The 17,473-nt window shown below is 44.5% G+C and overlaps 2 protein-coding genes across 2 annotated transcripts in view; both read right to left on the bottom strand.

Annotated features, from left to right (window-relative positions):
• The window catches only part of LOC142466896 (uncharacterized), a 74,509-nt gene that overhangs the window by 43,920 nt on the left and 13,116 nt on the right, over nucleotides 1-17,473 (bottom strand). The gene's annotated exons all lie outside the window — the stretch shown is intronic.
• The window catches only part of LOC142466893 (uncharacterized), a 659,285-nt gene continuing 650,144 nt past the window's right edge, over nucleotides 8,333-17,473 (bottom strand). Inside the window, 3 exon segments of the mRNA XM_075572485.1 lie at nucleotides 8,333-9,869; nucleotides 9,871-10,927; nucleotides 15,226-15,309. Coding sequence (XP_075428600.1) covers nucleotides 9,236-9,869; nucleotides 9,871-10,927; nucleotides 15,226-15,309 — 1,775 coding nt within the window. The 3' untranslated portion in view covers nucleotides 8,333-9,235.

Raw genomic sequence — 17,473 nt, forward strand, 5'->3', positions numbered from 1 at the left:
AGGGGAGTGGGAGAGGGGGGGAAAGGGGAGTGGGAGAGGGGGAAAGGGGAGTGGGGGAGGGGGGGAAGGGGAGGGGGGGAAAGGGGAGTGGGGGAAAGGGGAGTGGGGGAGGGGGGGGGAAAGGGGAGTGGGGGAGGGGGGGGAAGGGGAGTGGGGGGGGGGAAGGGGAGTGGGGGGGGGGAAAGGGGAGTGGAGGGGGGGAAAGGGGAGTGGGGGAGGGGGGGGGAAAGGGGAGTGGAGGGGGGGAAAGGGGAGTGGGGGAGGGGGGGAAAGGGGAGTGGAGTGGGGGAGGGGGGGAAAGGGGAGTGGGGGAGGGGGGGAAAGGGGAGTGGGGGAGGGGGGGAAAGGGGAGTGGGGGAGGGGAGGGGAGTGGGGGAGGGGGGAAAGGGGAGTGGGAGAGGGGGGGAAAGGGGAGTGGGGGAGGGGAGGGGAGTGGGGGAGGGGGGAAAGGGGAGTGGGAGAGGGGGGGAAAGGGGAGTGGGAGAGGGGGGGGGGGGAAAGGGGAGGGGGGGGGGGAAGGGGAGGGGGGGAGGGGGAAAAGCAGCATTGTGTCATAATCAGGACAAAATGGGCCAGAAATGGCTGCATTCATAGCTACAATATCTGTTAGGTCATTTCCTTTGGCAACATCACTGCCATCTGAACTGTGTCCCTTAAATTTGACAATTTCAAGAGGTAGGGGAAGCAAAATAGCAGCTAAAAGGTCCTCTATTAACTGAGAATGAGCGATACCTTTTCTGCCTGCAGTGGTGAATCCCTGGTGTTGCCAGATTACACCAAAATCATGTGCTACACCAAAAGCATACCTAGAGTCAGTGTAAATGGTCACTTCCCTATCCTGGAACAGTTTCCAGGCCTTAGTCAATGCAATCAGTTCAGCAGGCTGAGCTGAGGCAAAAGGTAAAGAGTAAGCCATCAACACAGTGTCAGGTAATTGCACAACAGAGAATCCTGTCAAAAACACACCGTCAGCTGGTTTGGAACATATGCCGTCAACAAACACTACCTCACCTTAGGGTAACGGAACAGAGGATAAATCACTCCTAGGTGATGATTCCAGGGTAATGTTAGTCAAACAGTCATGCTCACAGTCAGAGTCTGGTTCTGTGTTAGAAAGCAAGCAATGTAATAACACTGTAGAGCCAGAATGTGATGGGTGGTATTTGACAGTGAGATTGGCAGTGGTTGTGAGAATGGTTTCATAACCTGAGCGCCTTTGCGCTGTCATGTGCTGTGTAGTGAGGTTATTCAATACCTGCAAAACCATATGTGAAATGTGTAGTGTAAGAGGGTGAGACAGTACAATGGTTTGCGCAGTTTCAGTCATGATCGCACACGCTGCTACATCCCTTAAACATGCTTGCATATCCTAAACCACTGTGGGGAAATTTTTTGAATAAAAAGCCACAGGTCTATAACCACCACCGTGTTCCTGAGCAAGGAGCCCCGCCCTGTCGCTCCACCTTTGGTGCAGTAAAGGTGAAACGGTAGCTGGTAGTTGGGCAATCCCAGTGCAGGAGCAGAGCAGAGAGCGGAGTGGAGGTACTTGTACTGTATGCTGTCTCCATGTCAGCTGACCAGATGATCGTCTCAGGTTGAGATTGGAGAGTCACTTGCCTGAGGATGTGGTCATGGAAAGAACAATCAGGAATCCATTGACGGCAATAAGTAATTACTCCTAGGAATGACAACAAAGCAGTCTTAGTCTTGGGTTTTGGCATAGCTACAATAGCCTGGACGCGTTCAGGAGCCAATGTCCTTTGTCCATGTGACAGTCTGAAACCCAGATACCTTACTTCCTGAAGGCAAAACTGCAGCTTTTTTAGGAGAAACCTTATGTCCCGTGTCATAGAGGTGTGTCACAGGCTGACAGAGTCTTCCAAACATGCTTGTTCAGTGGGACTACACAGCAAAAGATCGTCTGCATATTTCAGTAATACAGATGCCCAGGGCGGGACCAAGACTCAAGGGTTTTGCACACAACGGTGGAATATGCTGTGGGCGAATCGCTAAAACTGTGTGGTAATAGATTCCATGAAAATTGCCTCCCATGGTAGGTGAAAGCAAACAGTGGTCTTGTCAGGGGATTAACAGGCACCGAAAAAAATGCTGAGCATAAGTCCGCCACCGTGAAATACGCAGCCGTAGCTGGTATACAAGATCAAATGGAGTTGACATCCGGTACAATCGGCGCAATGTGTTGAACCAAAGCGTTGACTGCACGGAGATCCTCTGTAAATCGCCATTTCTGTCCACCAGGTTTGGGCACAGGGTTGACAGGAGTGTTGTAAGGTGAGACTGTGGGTGAAATTATGTTCTTGGACAATAGTTCATGCATGATAGGGGCGAGTCCCCTTTCCTTCTCTGCAGACAGAGGATACTGTTTAACGTATACAGGAGAAGCATCTGGCTTTAATGTTGCTTCATACGGTGTGGCAATTAATGAAACCTAGGTCGGTGGATGAGACCGCCCACAATCCCGAGGGTACTCAGGTCAAAATTGGATGAGGCAGGGGCTGTACACAGTCAGTGAGATTAGTCATGGAGAAAGCACAGTCCCCAAACTTAAGAGGTACAAACTTCGGGGAAGCCACAAAATCTTGTCCGGTAATCCACACAAACAGTCTGTTTCTGGCAACTATATAGACAGTGCTGGGAGTCAAATAGAGACTGTCAATCAAATCATGAAGGTAATCCTCATCGTCCCCATCAAGCTCAGTGAGCACAAACACATCAGGAAGCAAATACGGCTTGTCATGCACAACTTTCACTAAGTGCTGCCTCTGAGAAGCAGAGTGTGCAGCTAGGACTAGTACATTCCTCACATCCTCAGAGAGAGTTAACTGGGAGGGAACAACTGTGGGAGCCAAGCAGCTAGTAATAGTCGTGATAACATGAGCTGGATAATACCCCAGACTTGTAAAAGCATAGAGGGAGTCACACACAATTCCACCATCAGTAGTAATGTATAGGGAGATCTGCAAAACTCCTAACAAATCTCTACCAAGTAGATTCACAGGACAATTAGGAATCACTAGAAACTTGTGCCTAATTTCAAAATCAAGGGGGGTCCGGGTACACGGGTGAGACCGAAACAAAGGGAGTGGCTGTACATTGAATAGGAACCCCTCCTACACCGGTAGAGGACTCGCTTGTTGGCAACGCTGGCCCATTGTAATATCGCTGAGATAATGATGATCTAGTGGCACCTGAGTCCACTAAAAAAATCAAAAACCACATCATCCACTGCCAAGGAAATCAAAGGCAGGGTATCCCAGCGAGAAGACAATTGCGCCATGAAACAAGCTCAGTCCCCCGGCACCCCTATTGTGAAACATTGGGTTTCCAGGGGATCCTCAGATCATGTCCAGCGGGACGCCCGGCAGCAGGCAGATTTTGATGCTGCCATGGTCCTGTGTTCTGAGCCCCTCCCTGTGGAACAGCAATCCCCTGCTCTGGATTCTGACTTTGATAGGGGCACTCTCTCTGCCAATGACCAGAATCACCAAATTAAAACAGGCACCATTATTCCGACCTCTCCCTCCTGACTGACTTCTGGGTCCAGCAAAAGATCTCTGTCCATTCTGTCCTCTCCCTCGCCTCCTACCTCGACCGCCGTCAAAATACATTACCGCATTCCCTGCTTTAGGAGGGGGGGCAAAACAACCTTCTGCATCCTTCAGTTTCACCGACTCATGAAAACCTCTCACTGGTTTCTTATGCCAATCATCAATGCTCATGCGAACAGTCTGCGCATGTTAGGGCAGCATATTACTGACAAGATGCTGAATGTACTGTGGAGCAAATTGATCATCAATAGACAATCCACACTCATTCTTCCAACATTACTTAAAGCGTCTCAGGAAATCACTTACTAACTCATCACTCTTCTGCTTACATGCCATAGCATCAGAAATATCCTGTCTGGATCAATTCTCTGCACTTAAAACATCCTCCACTTGTGTCCACATGTATGAAAGAAATGTAGACTCTGTCCAAGGATTGTAAGCTACCGATGTGATGGTTTTATCCCCTCTTTTTAAGTTAACAAACTTTTCTGTCCATTTAATGCCTGCATGTTTAGTAACCAAGTCCAAAAGAAAAATATAATCTGCAGCTAACAAATTCATTCCTTTTGTGGATCGCCTAAGATAACGTACACAAGCAGCAGGATTCTTCTCTGGATCAGTGCAAGCCTGAGCCCATGCCGTCATAGTAAGGGTATCAGGGGGCTTAGAAATCACCTGTTCTCCAACAGTCATGAACGGAAAAGCAGCATTCCCTGACATATCAGTATAACTCTCTCCACAGAAAACACACAGATAAATGATCACAGGGGATCACAAAAAGCCCCCAATAACTGCACTCAAAATAGGTCACACTACCAATAATAGTGTCAACTCAATGAAAGCCAGAAGTAGCCTAACCCATAAATGGGGTCAACCGCTAAGGTCACACTAGAGTGCATGAAAATAATAAAGTTTTATTAAACCAATAATTAAAACCCGACGAATGAACCATAAAAGTACATGAATAAAATCCCCATACTGTGGATGGAGGCAAGAAAGGTAATTCATGTGTTATAATGCCTAAATAGCAAAAACAACAACAATGATGCTGTAATCAGGTATACAGTCACATGTAAGCTGTGCACAAGGCTGTGCACAAATTTCTTTTTGTTCAATAAAAAGATATACCATCAAATCCATGGAACAGCCATGGGCACCACGTGCGCTCTCCCACCTATGCCAACCTCTATCTGGGCTGGTGGGAGGAAGCCGTGGTGTCCGTGGATGACCATTACATCTATACAGACCATATAGCCCTTTGGTCTCGGTATATTGATGAGGTGCTCCTTTTATGGAATGGCACAGAGAAACTTTTGGTAGAGTTCATAAACAAACTTAACGTCAACGGACATAACCTTAAATTGACGTATGAAGTACAAAAGGAAAGTATCAATTTTCTTGACATTACGATTACGAAACAGGAGGGTGGCAAGTTAGAAACGACAATTTATCTTAAACATACCGCTACGAATAGTTTATTGAAGGCGGATAGTCACCACCCTAGACAATTGATACATAATATTCCTACGGGTCAATTTCTCCGTTTAAAGAGAAACTGCTCTAGCATGACAGAATTTAAGGCCCTTGCGAAAGACCTTACTAAACGTTTCACGGAAAGTGGGTATACTAAATCAGACATTAAAAAAGCCTATCACAGGTCACTTAATACTCCAAGGCCAACTTTGCTTATAGAGCATCCTGGATATGATAATGAAAAGGTACAAATGATACGCTTTATCGGCACCTTCTGTAGCCAGTGGCAATCTGTCCGCCAGATTTTAAACAAACACTGGCATATCTTACTCCAAGATGACGATTTGTCAAAAATACTACAGACTACACCGAATATGGTTAGTCGTAGAGCACGCAATCTTCGTGACCGTCTGGTATGGAGTCATTTCCAGACAAAACCCACACGTACATGGCTAGGTAACAAACCATGTGGGACATACACCTGTGGTCGTTTTAAGGCCTGTTCATCAATTAAAGTCAGTCAAACTTTCACTGACTCAAAATCACAAAGTATCTACACTACCAAAGATTTTATCAACTGTCTTACCACAGGAGTAGTGTATTTGATCCAATATTCATATGGGAAACAATATGTTGGGGAAACCCACAGAGCCTTCAAGGTATGCATCCTGGAACATCTGGGTTCGGTTCGGAATAGACTTGACACTCCGGTTGCCAGACACATAAATGACATACATCAGGGAGACGCTTCGAATCTACGCTTTATGGGCATTGCGCACATATCCTGGGGCCTACGCAAGGGCAACTGGGATACAAAACTGCGACAATGCAAATGTAGGTGGATATATACGTTAAACATACTTGCACCCCATGGACTTAACGAAGGTTTCCTTTTTTCATCCTTTCTTTGATTCCTCAGTATTACTGTTTGGGAAAATATATATTTTTTTTCTCCCTGGGGTTTAGAGGGATCCCGGTATATAGGGCCTCGCTATTTAACATCAGCTTAGTAGGTTCCGTTTTGACTCTATAGGCGGATCCGTCAGAGTAGTCCACTCCTACACCTATATACAGTACTATCCTATATCCACCTTGCGTCTCCTTGTCTTTGACGTTTTTGTGCCTGGCAGCCTAAGTGTGCATTATTGTGTACTTTGCTTTGCACAATATCCTGTACATCATTTCACTACATATCCCTTTAAGGGATTCTTTATTATTTTATGTGGGGTATATTTTTGTACATGTCATTTTATTTATTTATTTGTTTTCCCTTTCCTTCCTTTACCTCCCCTTCCCCCCCCCCCCTCGTCGATTCCTGAGTTTATTTGTCGCAGTGATACTTAAGGGTTAATATATATCCCTACACCCACATTGCTCTGTACTACCAAGTACCACAATGAGCAAGTAGTCCACCCCTCCTTGTTTGGGGAGGGTATATTAGGTTACACAGTCCATCCCGTTTTCCCTCCTCCCCTTGAGAAAGCGCGCGGTGACGCACGAAACATACGTCGGGGTAGCGTGACGTTAGCACGTTGACGATCACGCGGTGGTGTCTGGAGGCAAAGTCTGCTCTGGTTACTCTCCTGGGCTGCAGCTGTGCACATGCATACACACCCTGTATGCTTACAGGTCGTATACTTACCTTGCTGTATGGCCTGTTTTGAACCTGCTGGTGGTCATAAGTATTGCTTTTCTGCCGTAGGCTCTGCATTGTGATCTTATGTTGGCACAGCCTTGTGCACAGCTTACATGTGGCTATATACCTGATTACAGCATCATTGTTGCTGTTTTTGCTTTTTAGGCATTATAACACATTTCTTACCTTTTCTTGCCTCCATCCAACGTATGGGGATTTTATTCATGTACTTTTATGGTTCATTCGTCGGGTTTTAAATATTGGTTTAATAAAAACTTTATTATTTTCATGCACTCTAGTGTGACCTTAGCGGTTGACCCCATTTATGGGTTAGGCTACTTCTGGCTTTCATTGAGTTGACACTATTATTGGTAGTGTGACCTATTTTGAGTGCAGTTATTGTTGGCTTTATGTGATCCTCTGTGATCATTTATTTGTGTGTTTTCTGTGCTATTCCCTCCTCCATGCACCAGGTAGCTTTTTTGTTGTCTTTTGTTTGGCGAGCGACGTGTTCATCTGTGTGTTATATAACTCTCTCCACATTCAGAATCTGTTTCATCTCCTGATTTAGAAACCGTAGGATCACCCAAATGACCCATAACAGTTTTACTCTGAGTGCTGTCAGGCACAGAACTAACAACTTCCACAGGCAAACTTTTTCCCTCTGTCACAACTGACTGCACAACGGGACCAGAGGTGGCTGCAATTATAACCTCTTCATCACTGAAAGCTGCTGGGGCAAAAGGCAGAACTGGATACAGGGAGTTTACATACAATGGAGGAGCCGTAAAGACTGGAGTCTCAGATGCCACATCACATCCGTACGGGGCAAGCTTAACCCATACCAGAGAACATTCTCTCATATATTTTTTATTCCACCCAGGGTCACCAGAAAACCACGCCGGATCATTCAGACAGGTGCCTCTCAACATTGATATATGAAAATCATCAAATGCACCCTCTCTAGGAAACAGATCAACAGATTCATAGTTTCTGACCAGCCAGCAACACAGTCAACAAACGGATTGCAGTAAAAATCACCTACTGTTTGCGCAACAAATTGTTTTGGAGTCTGCCCAGGTTTGCGCTTGCAAGGCATAACTTGATTGGTCTTATTATTAACTTTGTTAGTTTAAAACTTAATAACCTCTGGCTTACCTCCAGGGTCCTTCTTACTTAAATTAGTTCCCATTAGTAACTTAAAAGAAAAAGAACAAAATAGTGGCAAACAATAGCAGCAAAGACAAATAAAATTCTTATGCTTTATACAATATACAATAGTTGTTCACCCAGATCAGAGATGACCGTCCAGTCGTGCACAAAAATATCTGAACTCAAACCAGAACAATTTTATCAAGGGACTTAAACCCAATCCACAGTCACAATTTAGGTAACGAATTCCCAGAGGGGGTGAGACAATATAAAAATCACATATACTCACCACCGGTGTGAATTCCACTTCTCAAACACCATCTGAAAGAGTTGCCCTGCCAATTGGAAAAAGGGCTGGAGGCCTTTGTGACTGGATACACACACACAGCACCGCACACTGCAGACTTCCCGGGAAGCTTTGGAACCACGCCCTGGCACTTCTAGCTCTGATCTGGTAAAACGTACAGGCCCGGGAAAAGAAAGAACCAATACACAGGCAGTGTTTCAATCCTTCCGTTTCAGTTTATTTAGTATAGGGTAAAGATATTTATACAGAACAAAGAAAACATTGGTTAGAGGCGTAACTTAGGTTAGAGGCGTGATTTAGGGGCAAGACATGTTAGTGGGGTGATCTAGGGGCGTAATTCTCCCAAGACAGGCACTGTCTGAAATACATAACTTTTTCATTGCCTACGTTATCTATAACCTTGGTTTCCATGGCAGCTATGTGGGGTGATTCGGCTTCCCGGAGAAGAAGCCACCTACAACTGATTAAAAAAGTAAAAAGCTGACCACATGAGAAAATGTATTTTAGCAAAAGCTGACTACATGATTTTAGCTAGCAAGTGCAGACAAAATGGATGGTTTAAGACAAATGCAGCTTCTAGCCTTCTCTACTGTCCCTAACAATAACTTACTAAATCCCTTCCCACATTCCCCACATACATACGGTCTCTCCCCTGTGTGTGTAATCATGTGTGTTCAGGTTGGATAACCGACTAAATCCGTTCCCACATTCCCCACATATATGTGGTCTCTCACCTGTGTGTGTCCTCATGTGTGTGTTCAGGTTGGATAACCGACTAAATCCGTTCCCACATTCCCCACATACATGCGGTCTCTCACCTGTGTGTCCTCTTATGTTCATCCAGATGTGATAACTAACTAAATCCCTTCCCACATACAACAGGTCTCTCCCCTGTGTGTCCTCTTGTGTGTGTCCAGGCTGGATAAATCACTAAATCCCCTTCCACATTCCACACATACATGCGGTCTCTCCCTTCTGTGTGTCCTCTTGTGTGTGTTCAGGTTGGATAACCGATTAAATCCCTTCCCACATTCCCCACATACATGCGGTCTCTCCCCTGTGTGTGTCCTCATGTGTGAGTTCAGGTTGAATAACCGACTAAATCCCTTCCCACATTCCCCACATACATGCAGTCTCTCCCCTGTGTGTCCTCATGTGTGTGACTAGACTGGATAAATCACTAAATCCATTCCCACATTCCACACATACATGCCTTTCCCTTGTGTGTGTCCTCATGTGTGAGTTCAGGTTGGATAAGTCACCAAATCTCTTCCCACATTCCCCACATACATGCGGTCTCTCCCCTGTGTGTATCCTCTTGTGTGTGTTCAGGCTGGATGACACACTAAATCCCTTCCCACATTCCCCACATACATGCGGTCTTTCCCCTGTGTGTGTCCTCTTGTGTATGTTCAGGCTGGATGACTGACTAAATCCCTTCCCACATTCCCCACATACATGCGGTCTCACCCCTGTGTGTGTCCTCTTGTGTGTGATCAGGCTGGATATATCAATAAATCCCCTCCCACATTCCCCACATACATGCGGTCTCTCCCCTGTGTGTGTCCTCTTGTGTGTGTTCAGGTGGGATGATTTACTAAATCCCTTCCCACATTCCCCACATACATGCGGTCTCACCCCTGTGTGTGTCCTCATGTGTGTGATCAGGTTGGATAACCGACTAAATTCGTTCCCACATTCCCCACATTCAAGCGGTGTCTCCCCTGTGTGTCCTCATGTGTGAGTTCAGGTTGAATAACTGACTAAATCCCTTCCCACATTCCCCACATACAAGCGGTGTCTCCCCTGTGTGTGTCCTCATGTGTGAGTTCAGGTTGGATAACTGACTAAATCCCTTCCCACATTCCCCACATACATGCGGTCTTTCCCCTGTGTGTACCCTTGTGTGTTTGATCAGGTTGGATAAGGCACAAAATCTCTTCCCACATTCCCCACATACATGCGGTCTCTCCCCTGTGTGTGTCCTCTTGTGTGTGTTCAGGCTGGATGACTGACTAAATCCCTTCCCACATTCCCCACATACATGCGGTCTCTCCCCTGTGTGTGTCCTCTTGTGTGTGTTCAGGCTGGATGACTGACTAAATCCCTTCCCACATTCCCCACATACATGCGGTCTCTCCCCTGTGTGTGTCCTCATGTGTGTGACCAGGCTGGATAAATCACTACATCCCCTCCCACATTCCACACATACATGCGGTCTCTCCCCTGTGTGTGTCCTCTTGTGTGTGTTCAGGATGGATAACCGATTAAATCCCTTCCCACATTCCCCACATACATGCGGTCTCTCCCCTGTGTGTGTCCTCTTGTGTGTGTTCAGGTTGGATAACCGACTAAATTGGTTCCCACATTCCCCACATACATGCGGTCTCTCCCCTGTGAGTGTCCTCTTGTCTGTGTCCAGGCTCAATAAGTCACTAAATCCCTCCCCACATACATGCGGTCTCTCCCCGGTCTGTGCCATCTTCTGTAGGTTCTGGTCTGATAACCAAGTCAGACTCTTCCCACTTTCTCCAAGATCTTTTCCTGTGGCAGCTGCTAATATATATTTTTGGGAATGAGAAGCAGTTACATTGTTTATTAATTGCCTTGACTGGTTGAAAGATGCATTTTCTTTCATATTTATTGGAATGTTGCAAGATTGTTCTGTCCTCATCTTTTCCATATACTCATTTGGGTGTTGGAACTTCAGATGTTTGAGGAGGTAATCCTGACTGCTAAAAGCAACCTCGCAGTGCTGGCATGGGTGGATTATTGGAGCTGGTCTTTGTACTAAATGAGACAAAAGAGCCACTGTTACACAAACTGTCTTACAAAAGGCCATGCAGGAGAGGTAAGTTGGCATATCACAAAAAGCTCAGGAAGAAAGTAAACTGTAGATGTACATTGTAAAAATGAAGAGTTTACACAACATGTGCAGCATTAGGGCCGGGAGAGTAGATCTAGTGGGTCATACATTTAACGTGGATCATAATATTTAACGATTTAAAGGGAAATCTCTATCTGCAAAACACCAATTAAAGTGACAGACATTTTTACAAATCCTTTGATAGATACTAAGTCGATAGTTTCAGTTGTAAAGGTATAATTAAAAAATGTTTGTACAATGAATAGAATACGTGTCTCATTAGAAGCTCACATATCAGCCACCGGGTGTTCTCATTACTGCACCATGTACCAGGTCCCTAATAGTTATAGGAAGATCCAACTTTCTGCTAAATCTCCATAGTTAAATCAGGAACCAAATGTCCAATTATTGTATTTGACATCACAGATGTTATTCAGACTTAATTAAGCTATACCAGTATTATCCAGTGAATTCCAGAACTGTGTTAATTTTTTAATACAATTGTTTAAAGGTTTTTTTAATTTTAGGGAACAAGGAGTCTGTACTTGTGTTACTGATTCTCCCCCATACAAATATTGCATTTTATTAAACACTGAGATTGATATCTATCTATCTTAGTGTTTAATAAAATGCATTGTTGGCACACACATACATATATACATACATACATACATATATACACACAGTACATATACAATAGTGATGGGGACAATGGAAACACAAAAACGATATCATTGACTGTGATTCCAAAAAAAGGAATGTGATTCCCTGCCTTTAAGGTGACATCCCAGCACCCAAAAAAGGGCTTTAATCGCATGGTACATCCACCAATTCCCTTCATTACCATAGCGGTTAGCCACTGAGGTAATGACGGGGGGTTATTCATGTATTTTAATATTGTTCATGTATTCATTTATTACTGGGTAACCATTTATCGCCAATGTGGATATCTGGGCCCCCCATTGAGATGGCCTAGTTATCCACAGTGATAATCAATGGCTTAATGTGTAAAATTTATTTGGAATGTTCTTTGTTTTGTTTTAAACGTGTATATATTTTTGGTTAATGTTTAAAATCCCATTAGCCTATTAGGGATATTGGGCATTAGTCTAGAAAGGGGGTGGAGGTAGGCGACGTGGGTGATGGCAGTAGTTGCCCTGGGGAGGGTGGTTAGGCTTCCCTTAAGGGGTGGGGGTGAGAGAGGTTAACCCCATAATTACCTTAGCGACTAGAATGGCAATGATTTACTGGCCACTAACTGGGTCAACAGGGTTAGTTAATGTTTTCTTTTAATAAAGTATTAACCCCTTTGGTATACCTTAGTAACCACAGGCATGAAATGGGTTAATGTTATTTTGATCATAGGTTTCTGTAATAATAGAAGCCTATGATAGAAATATTAACCCAATGCGGTATGTAACACATTAACGATCGCGTTAATTCCAATATCGCGAGATTGGCCTAAATATTTCACCCAGTAAATTATTACCTCGATCTTGATATACACCACCTTAAAATTGCGGTAATAATACCCGTTAGTTTATTATTTCCCCGGGTGCGATATTAACTCTAATTTAACAGAATTTTATGTATTTGAGCCATAGTGTTTTGTTCATGCCTGCGGGACAAACCAAGAACTAACCAAGCAATACTAGCCACTAAGGCTGCACTTATAGTGCCGGCGACGTCGCGTCAAAACAAATGCATTGAATCCATCGCATGCGCTTATAGTAGGCGCGATGGATCGACCTAAATCTCTGTAGTCAGTAGAATTTGATTTTTACAGCAACGGTCTCACCATGTGACAGGCTTTAACCAATCACATAGCTTCTGATGCAGGGAAAAGAGGAATGTGTGTGTGTGAGATGTGCAGGGAGAGGGGTGTCATGATTGGGGGATATGCGAGGCCTGAATAAAGGGGTCACCCCCCCTGCTGGCAGCCCCTTCAATCATGCGTGGGACACAAGGGGTTAATGTGTGTTGGGTAATAACTTGCATTCCCCCGTCACATCTGTTTTGTCCCCAGAATAAGGCTTCAACTCCCTGCAGCTCTGTGTTATATTCCTGCATGTGTATAAATCATGTCAGGAGGGAAAGGGTTAACCATATTGTGTGTATAATCCTGTTCCCTTCCCTCCCATTGTCGGCCCCGGTTTGCAGGGTCAGAACTGCAGTTAACCCATCTCTCAGCGGGTGAACAAGCTATCCAGCTCATTTTTGGAGAGGTGACAGTGCATATATAGCCAAGGCTGCACACACATTTTGTAACCTATGAAGTTATAGCAGAAAAATATACAAGGTCTAAAATATATGGAAGGAGCGAATAATTAAGGTCCTTTGTGAAGCCCTACATTTCCAGGCCCCTGTGGATAAGTAACACCAGAGCTTAAACCTTATGCTGATCAAAAGGATGAATCCCTCTGCTTAATATGCAAGCCCGGTCTAGCAAAGAGGTGATAATCATTTCACTTGTAAAAGGTAACACCTTGGAACAAAGCTTTGTCTGTCCACTGTCACTTCAGCCAGACCTGCGGACTCCAGATATTTAGGGTCCTGTTTCCTAAGTGGGGCTACTCAAAATGTCCACTGCACATGTCTGGAGCTGTGAGGGGAGGGTGATATCAGCTCTCCCATGTTATGTGGCAATGTTTAATAGGTGTAAGTTAATTCATTACCAATCGGATGGGGCTAATGTTAAAAACCAGGTCCCTTAGCTTTAAAAAGGTGCTTGCAGCCTCATCCCTTTGCTTCGTGTTCATTTCGGAATTCCTGTGTGACTTAATGAACTGCTACTCCTGGACATCATGAGTATTTCATTCCCCATTACCAAGTAAGTGTTTATGTCAATTGTTAGTTGTTTAACTGTGTCTGTCTAAAAAGAAATACTGCTCCTGATAAAGCTGACATTAGTTGAGTGAAACGCGTTGAGCCCCCACATCCTACGCAGTGAGAACCATTCCAGAAGAGAGGGGACCGCCCTGTCACGTACCTACTCCCCTTCCCGCGCTAACCGGAAGTTGTCAGACCATCGACGGATGTGACGTCAGACACCATCGACGCCATCCAGCTGCGGAAGTATCGAAGGGAGACGGCTTGGATCCAACCTCCCCGGCGTGAGACTCATTGCTCTACTATTATGTGCCTAATACTTTTGTATACATTTTGAGTACATCTCATTTAGCTTTTAGTGTGATAAATTTTTTATTTGTCTGCACCATGGTCTCTCTCCATTGTGTTTTCTCCTGAGCCATATCGTGAGAAAGAGCCCTCCTGAGTTCCTGCATATTCTGTTCCCAGTTACATGCTGATTCTCCACTTACTGTTTGTAAGTAGGCATTTTATACGAGCCAAGTCTTGGTATACCAGCCATCTGTGATTCTACTGCACCATCATTTTATCTTTTCTTTTTTAGGGTGTTCCTGAAATTTCGCTCCCTTCAACCCTCGATCTATAAAAACGAAATAAACCTCCAAGTTTATTTTACCAAAAGTCTTGTTCAATCTAAACCCAGAGTGTTTGAGGTATAAGTTATGTTCCACCGCGACAAGGGAGGATGTGTGTGTGATGTGCAGGGAGAGGGGGGATGTGTGTGTGTGATGTGCAGGGAGAGGGGGATGTGTGTGATGTGTAGGGAGAGGGGGATGTGTGTGATGTGCAGGGAGAGGGGGGATGTGTGTATGTGCAGGGAGAGAGGGGATGTGTGTGTGTGATATGCAGGGACAGGGGGGGATGTGTGTGTGTGTGATGTGCAGGGAGACGGGGGATGTGTGTATGATGTGCAGGAAGAGGGGGGATGTGTGTATGATGTAAAGAAAAGTGTAGAGAATCTGCGCTACTAATTATATAAAGTGTGAGAAAACCTTCAACCAAACATATAATAAAGTGTAAATACACACTAAAATCAATACTGTGAAATTATATACTGTAGTCATAAATATGTGATTATAATATATACACACAACCATAAAGTGAATGGTGATATGAAACAAGTAAAAAAAACCTAAGTGATAATATTAGAGTCAGCTGCTGTGTAATTGTAGATAGCTCAGCATCCAACGAAGCTAGTATACAAACAAAAGAACACACAGCGCACAACTCATAGTGAAATCAATGAAATATATTGAAATAAAGTGAAGGTGGTATAAATACACGCACAAGAAAGTATTCAATTCCGGCAATACATGAATTTTGGCACATGTTACCAACTGGAGTAAGCCTTCACCCGAGCTGCAGCAAGATAAGGATCCACCAATGGTTGAAGAGACTTGCCAGGATCCGTGCCGTCTGTGTCCTCCGGTGTGGTTTTCTTTCCAGAAAGGAGAAACCCGTTATTCCACTTGGTATATAGCTCAGCCTGCTCCTTAGTGTCGGTATATTCCGGTCTACTTGTCGGGGATCAGCCTTAGCACTTAGCTTCAGCGTTGTTGTTTGACTTCAGCACTCAATCTCGCATGCATCTGTCGCTTAGTCCACGTCACCCGACCCGCGTCATCGGGTGCGTCAGGAGTCTTTAGCAACAGAGTAGGCAAAAAGTATAAACAAAGTCCCGCTGGTTCCAGTCACTGATACAAGTGCTCGCATATATAAACAGGGGAATATACCCCTTTGAGAAACGTAAATCCTAATCCTTGCCTGACATCACTCCTCTTGTAATAGGAAAAAACCTGGCGCTTACCTTAAGCTTAATATATGAGGTGTGCTTACAATGTGGCAGTAAGTTAGACCACGGCTCTATGACAGATGCTTTGAGCCAGCATGGAGTTCCCCTCTGCTGCAACCCCAGGGAAGGGTTAATCCGGAACCCTTTTAAAGATATAGAGACATACAAGCAATGGGGGAGCGTGGGATTAGAAAAACATTTGACAATAAAAAACAATAAAATACAATAAAATTAATGTGGTTACAACAATATTGCTGGGGGTTGGTGAAAATATTAAATACACTTACACGGCCATGTGCAAGCGGACACGGTAATGTGGTTTCTTTAAGCAATTCCAGTCACTCCCAACAACAGGTAATGGTGGTTTAGAGGGTTTTGAAATAAATATATAAATATATCTGTACTCACACGGCCATGTGTGAGTCCTTGCAGGAAATTGGTAACTTTGGGGTTAAATTAACCCATCTGCATCTCCCCCCAGTGTAGACTCTTCTTTGTTTGCAACCAACGTGGGATTCTAACTCCAGTCTTGGGCATCAGATGGGGACTCTCCCCAGTGGTGGTAGTAGGGGGGGGGAGTAGGTAGAGAAAGTGAGGCACGTTGTCAGTGGGGTTTAAAACACATTTATTAGTTTTAAAAGCAATTGGTACAACAAGACTCACATACATACATAGTGGTTGAACCCCTGGCCTCCTCGTGCAGTCCAGGATACAGTTTAAGCAGCCGTTATTGCCAATCACGCGTCCGTGATGCAGGAGGAAAAAAAAAAAAAAACTTTTTCTCCTTATCTGCAATGGCTGCCTGGTTGATCCGGCTACGGGAGCCACGTTGGGCCAAATTCAGCAGGAACTTTAGAGCTACGCGTTTCGTCGAATCATCGACTTCCTCAGACCAATTGCTTTTAAAACTAATAAATGTGTTTTAAACCCCACTGACAACGTGCCTCACTTTCTCTACCTACTCCCCCCCCCTACTACCACCACTGGGGAGAGTCCCCATCTGATGCCCAAGACTGGAGTTAGAATCCCACGTTGGTTGCAAACAAAGAAGAGTCTACACTGGGGGGAGATGCAGATGGGTTAATTTAACCCCAAAGTTACCAATTTCCTGCAAGGACTCACACATGGCCGTGTGAGTACAGATATATTTATATATTTATTTCAAAACCCTCTAAACCACCATTACCTGTTGTTGGGAGTGACTGGAATTGCTTAAAGAAACCACATTACCGTGTCCGCTTGCACATGGCCGTGTAAGTGTATTTAATATTTTCACCAACCCCCAGCAATATTGTTGTAACCACATTAATTTTATTGTATTTTATTGTTTTTTATTGTCAAATGTTTTTCTAATCCCACGCTCCCCCATTGCTTGTATGTCTCTATCACTCCTCTTGTAGCCAGAGACGTCTCCAAAACTCAAATTACAACTTTTGCAGTGGCTACAGAGACTGGTGATGTCATCTGTAGCCGGCACTATAAGCGCAGCCTAAGGTGGCAAAGGGGGGCAGGTAGTGTAATGTAATGTTTATATTATCCCCTTTGTGGTCAGCTAGTCATGGAAACTGATGACTAGTTGACCCATGAACTACTAAGGGGTTAATATGTACTGTAATGTATTTTAATAACTATTTTATCATCTATTCCATGTTGGTTTAGCTTATCTTGTGTATGTATATAATGGGCCGTATATTGGCCATTATATACATAGGAAAGCAGGGCTAACGCCATCCTGGAGTAGGTGATAAAATATTCGCAGTAATTCTGCCGTTCACCCCGTTCCGATAAATATCGGAACTTGATGTATGGC

Source organism: Ascaphus truei, chromosome 15 (genome assembly GCF_040206685.1).
Source record: "Ascaphus truei isolate aAscTru1 chromosome 15, aAscTru1.hap1, whole genome shotgun sequence".
NCBI classification, from domain to species: domain Eukaryota; kingdom Metazoa; phylum Chordata; class Amphibia; order Anura; family Ascaphidae; genus Ascaphus; species Ascaphus truei.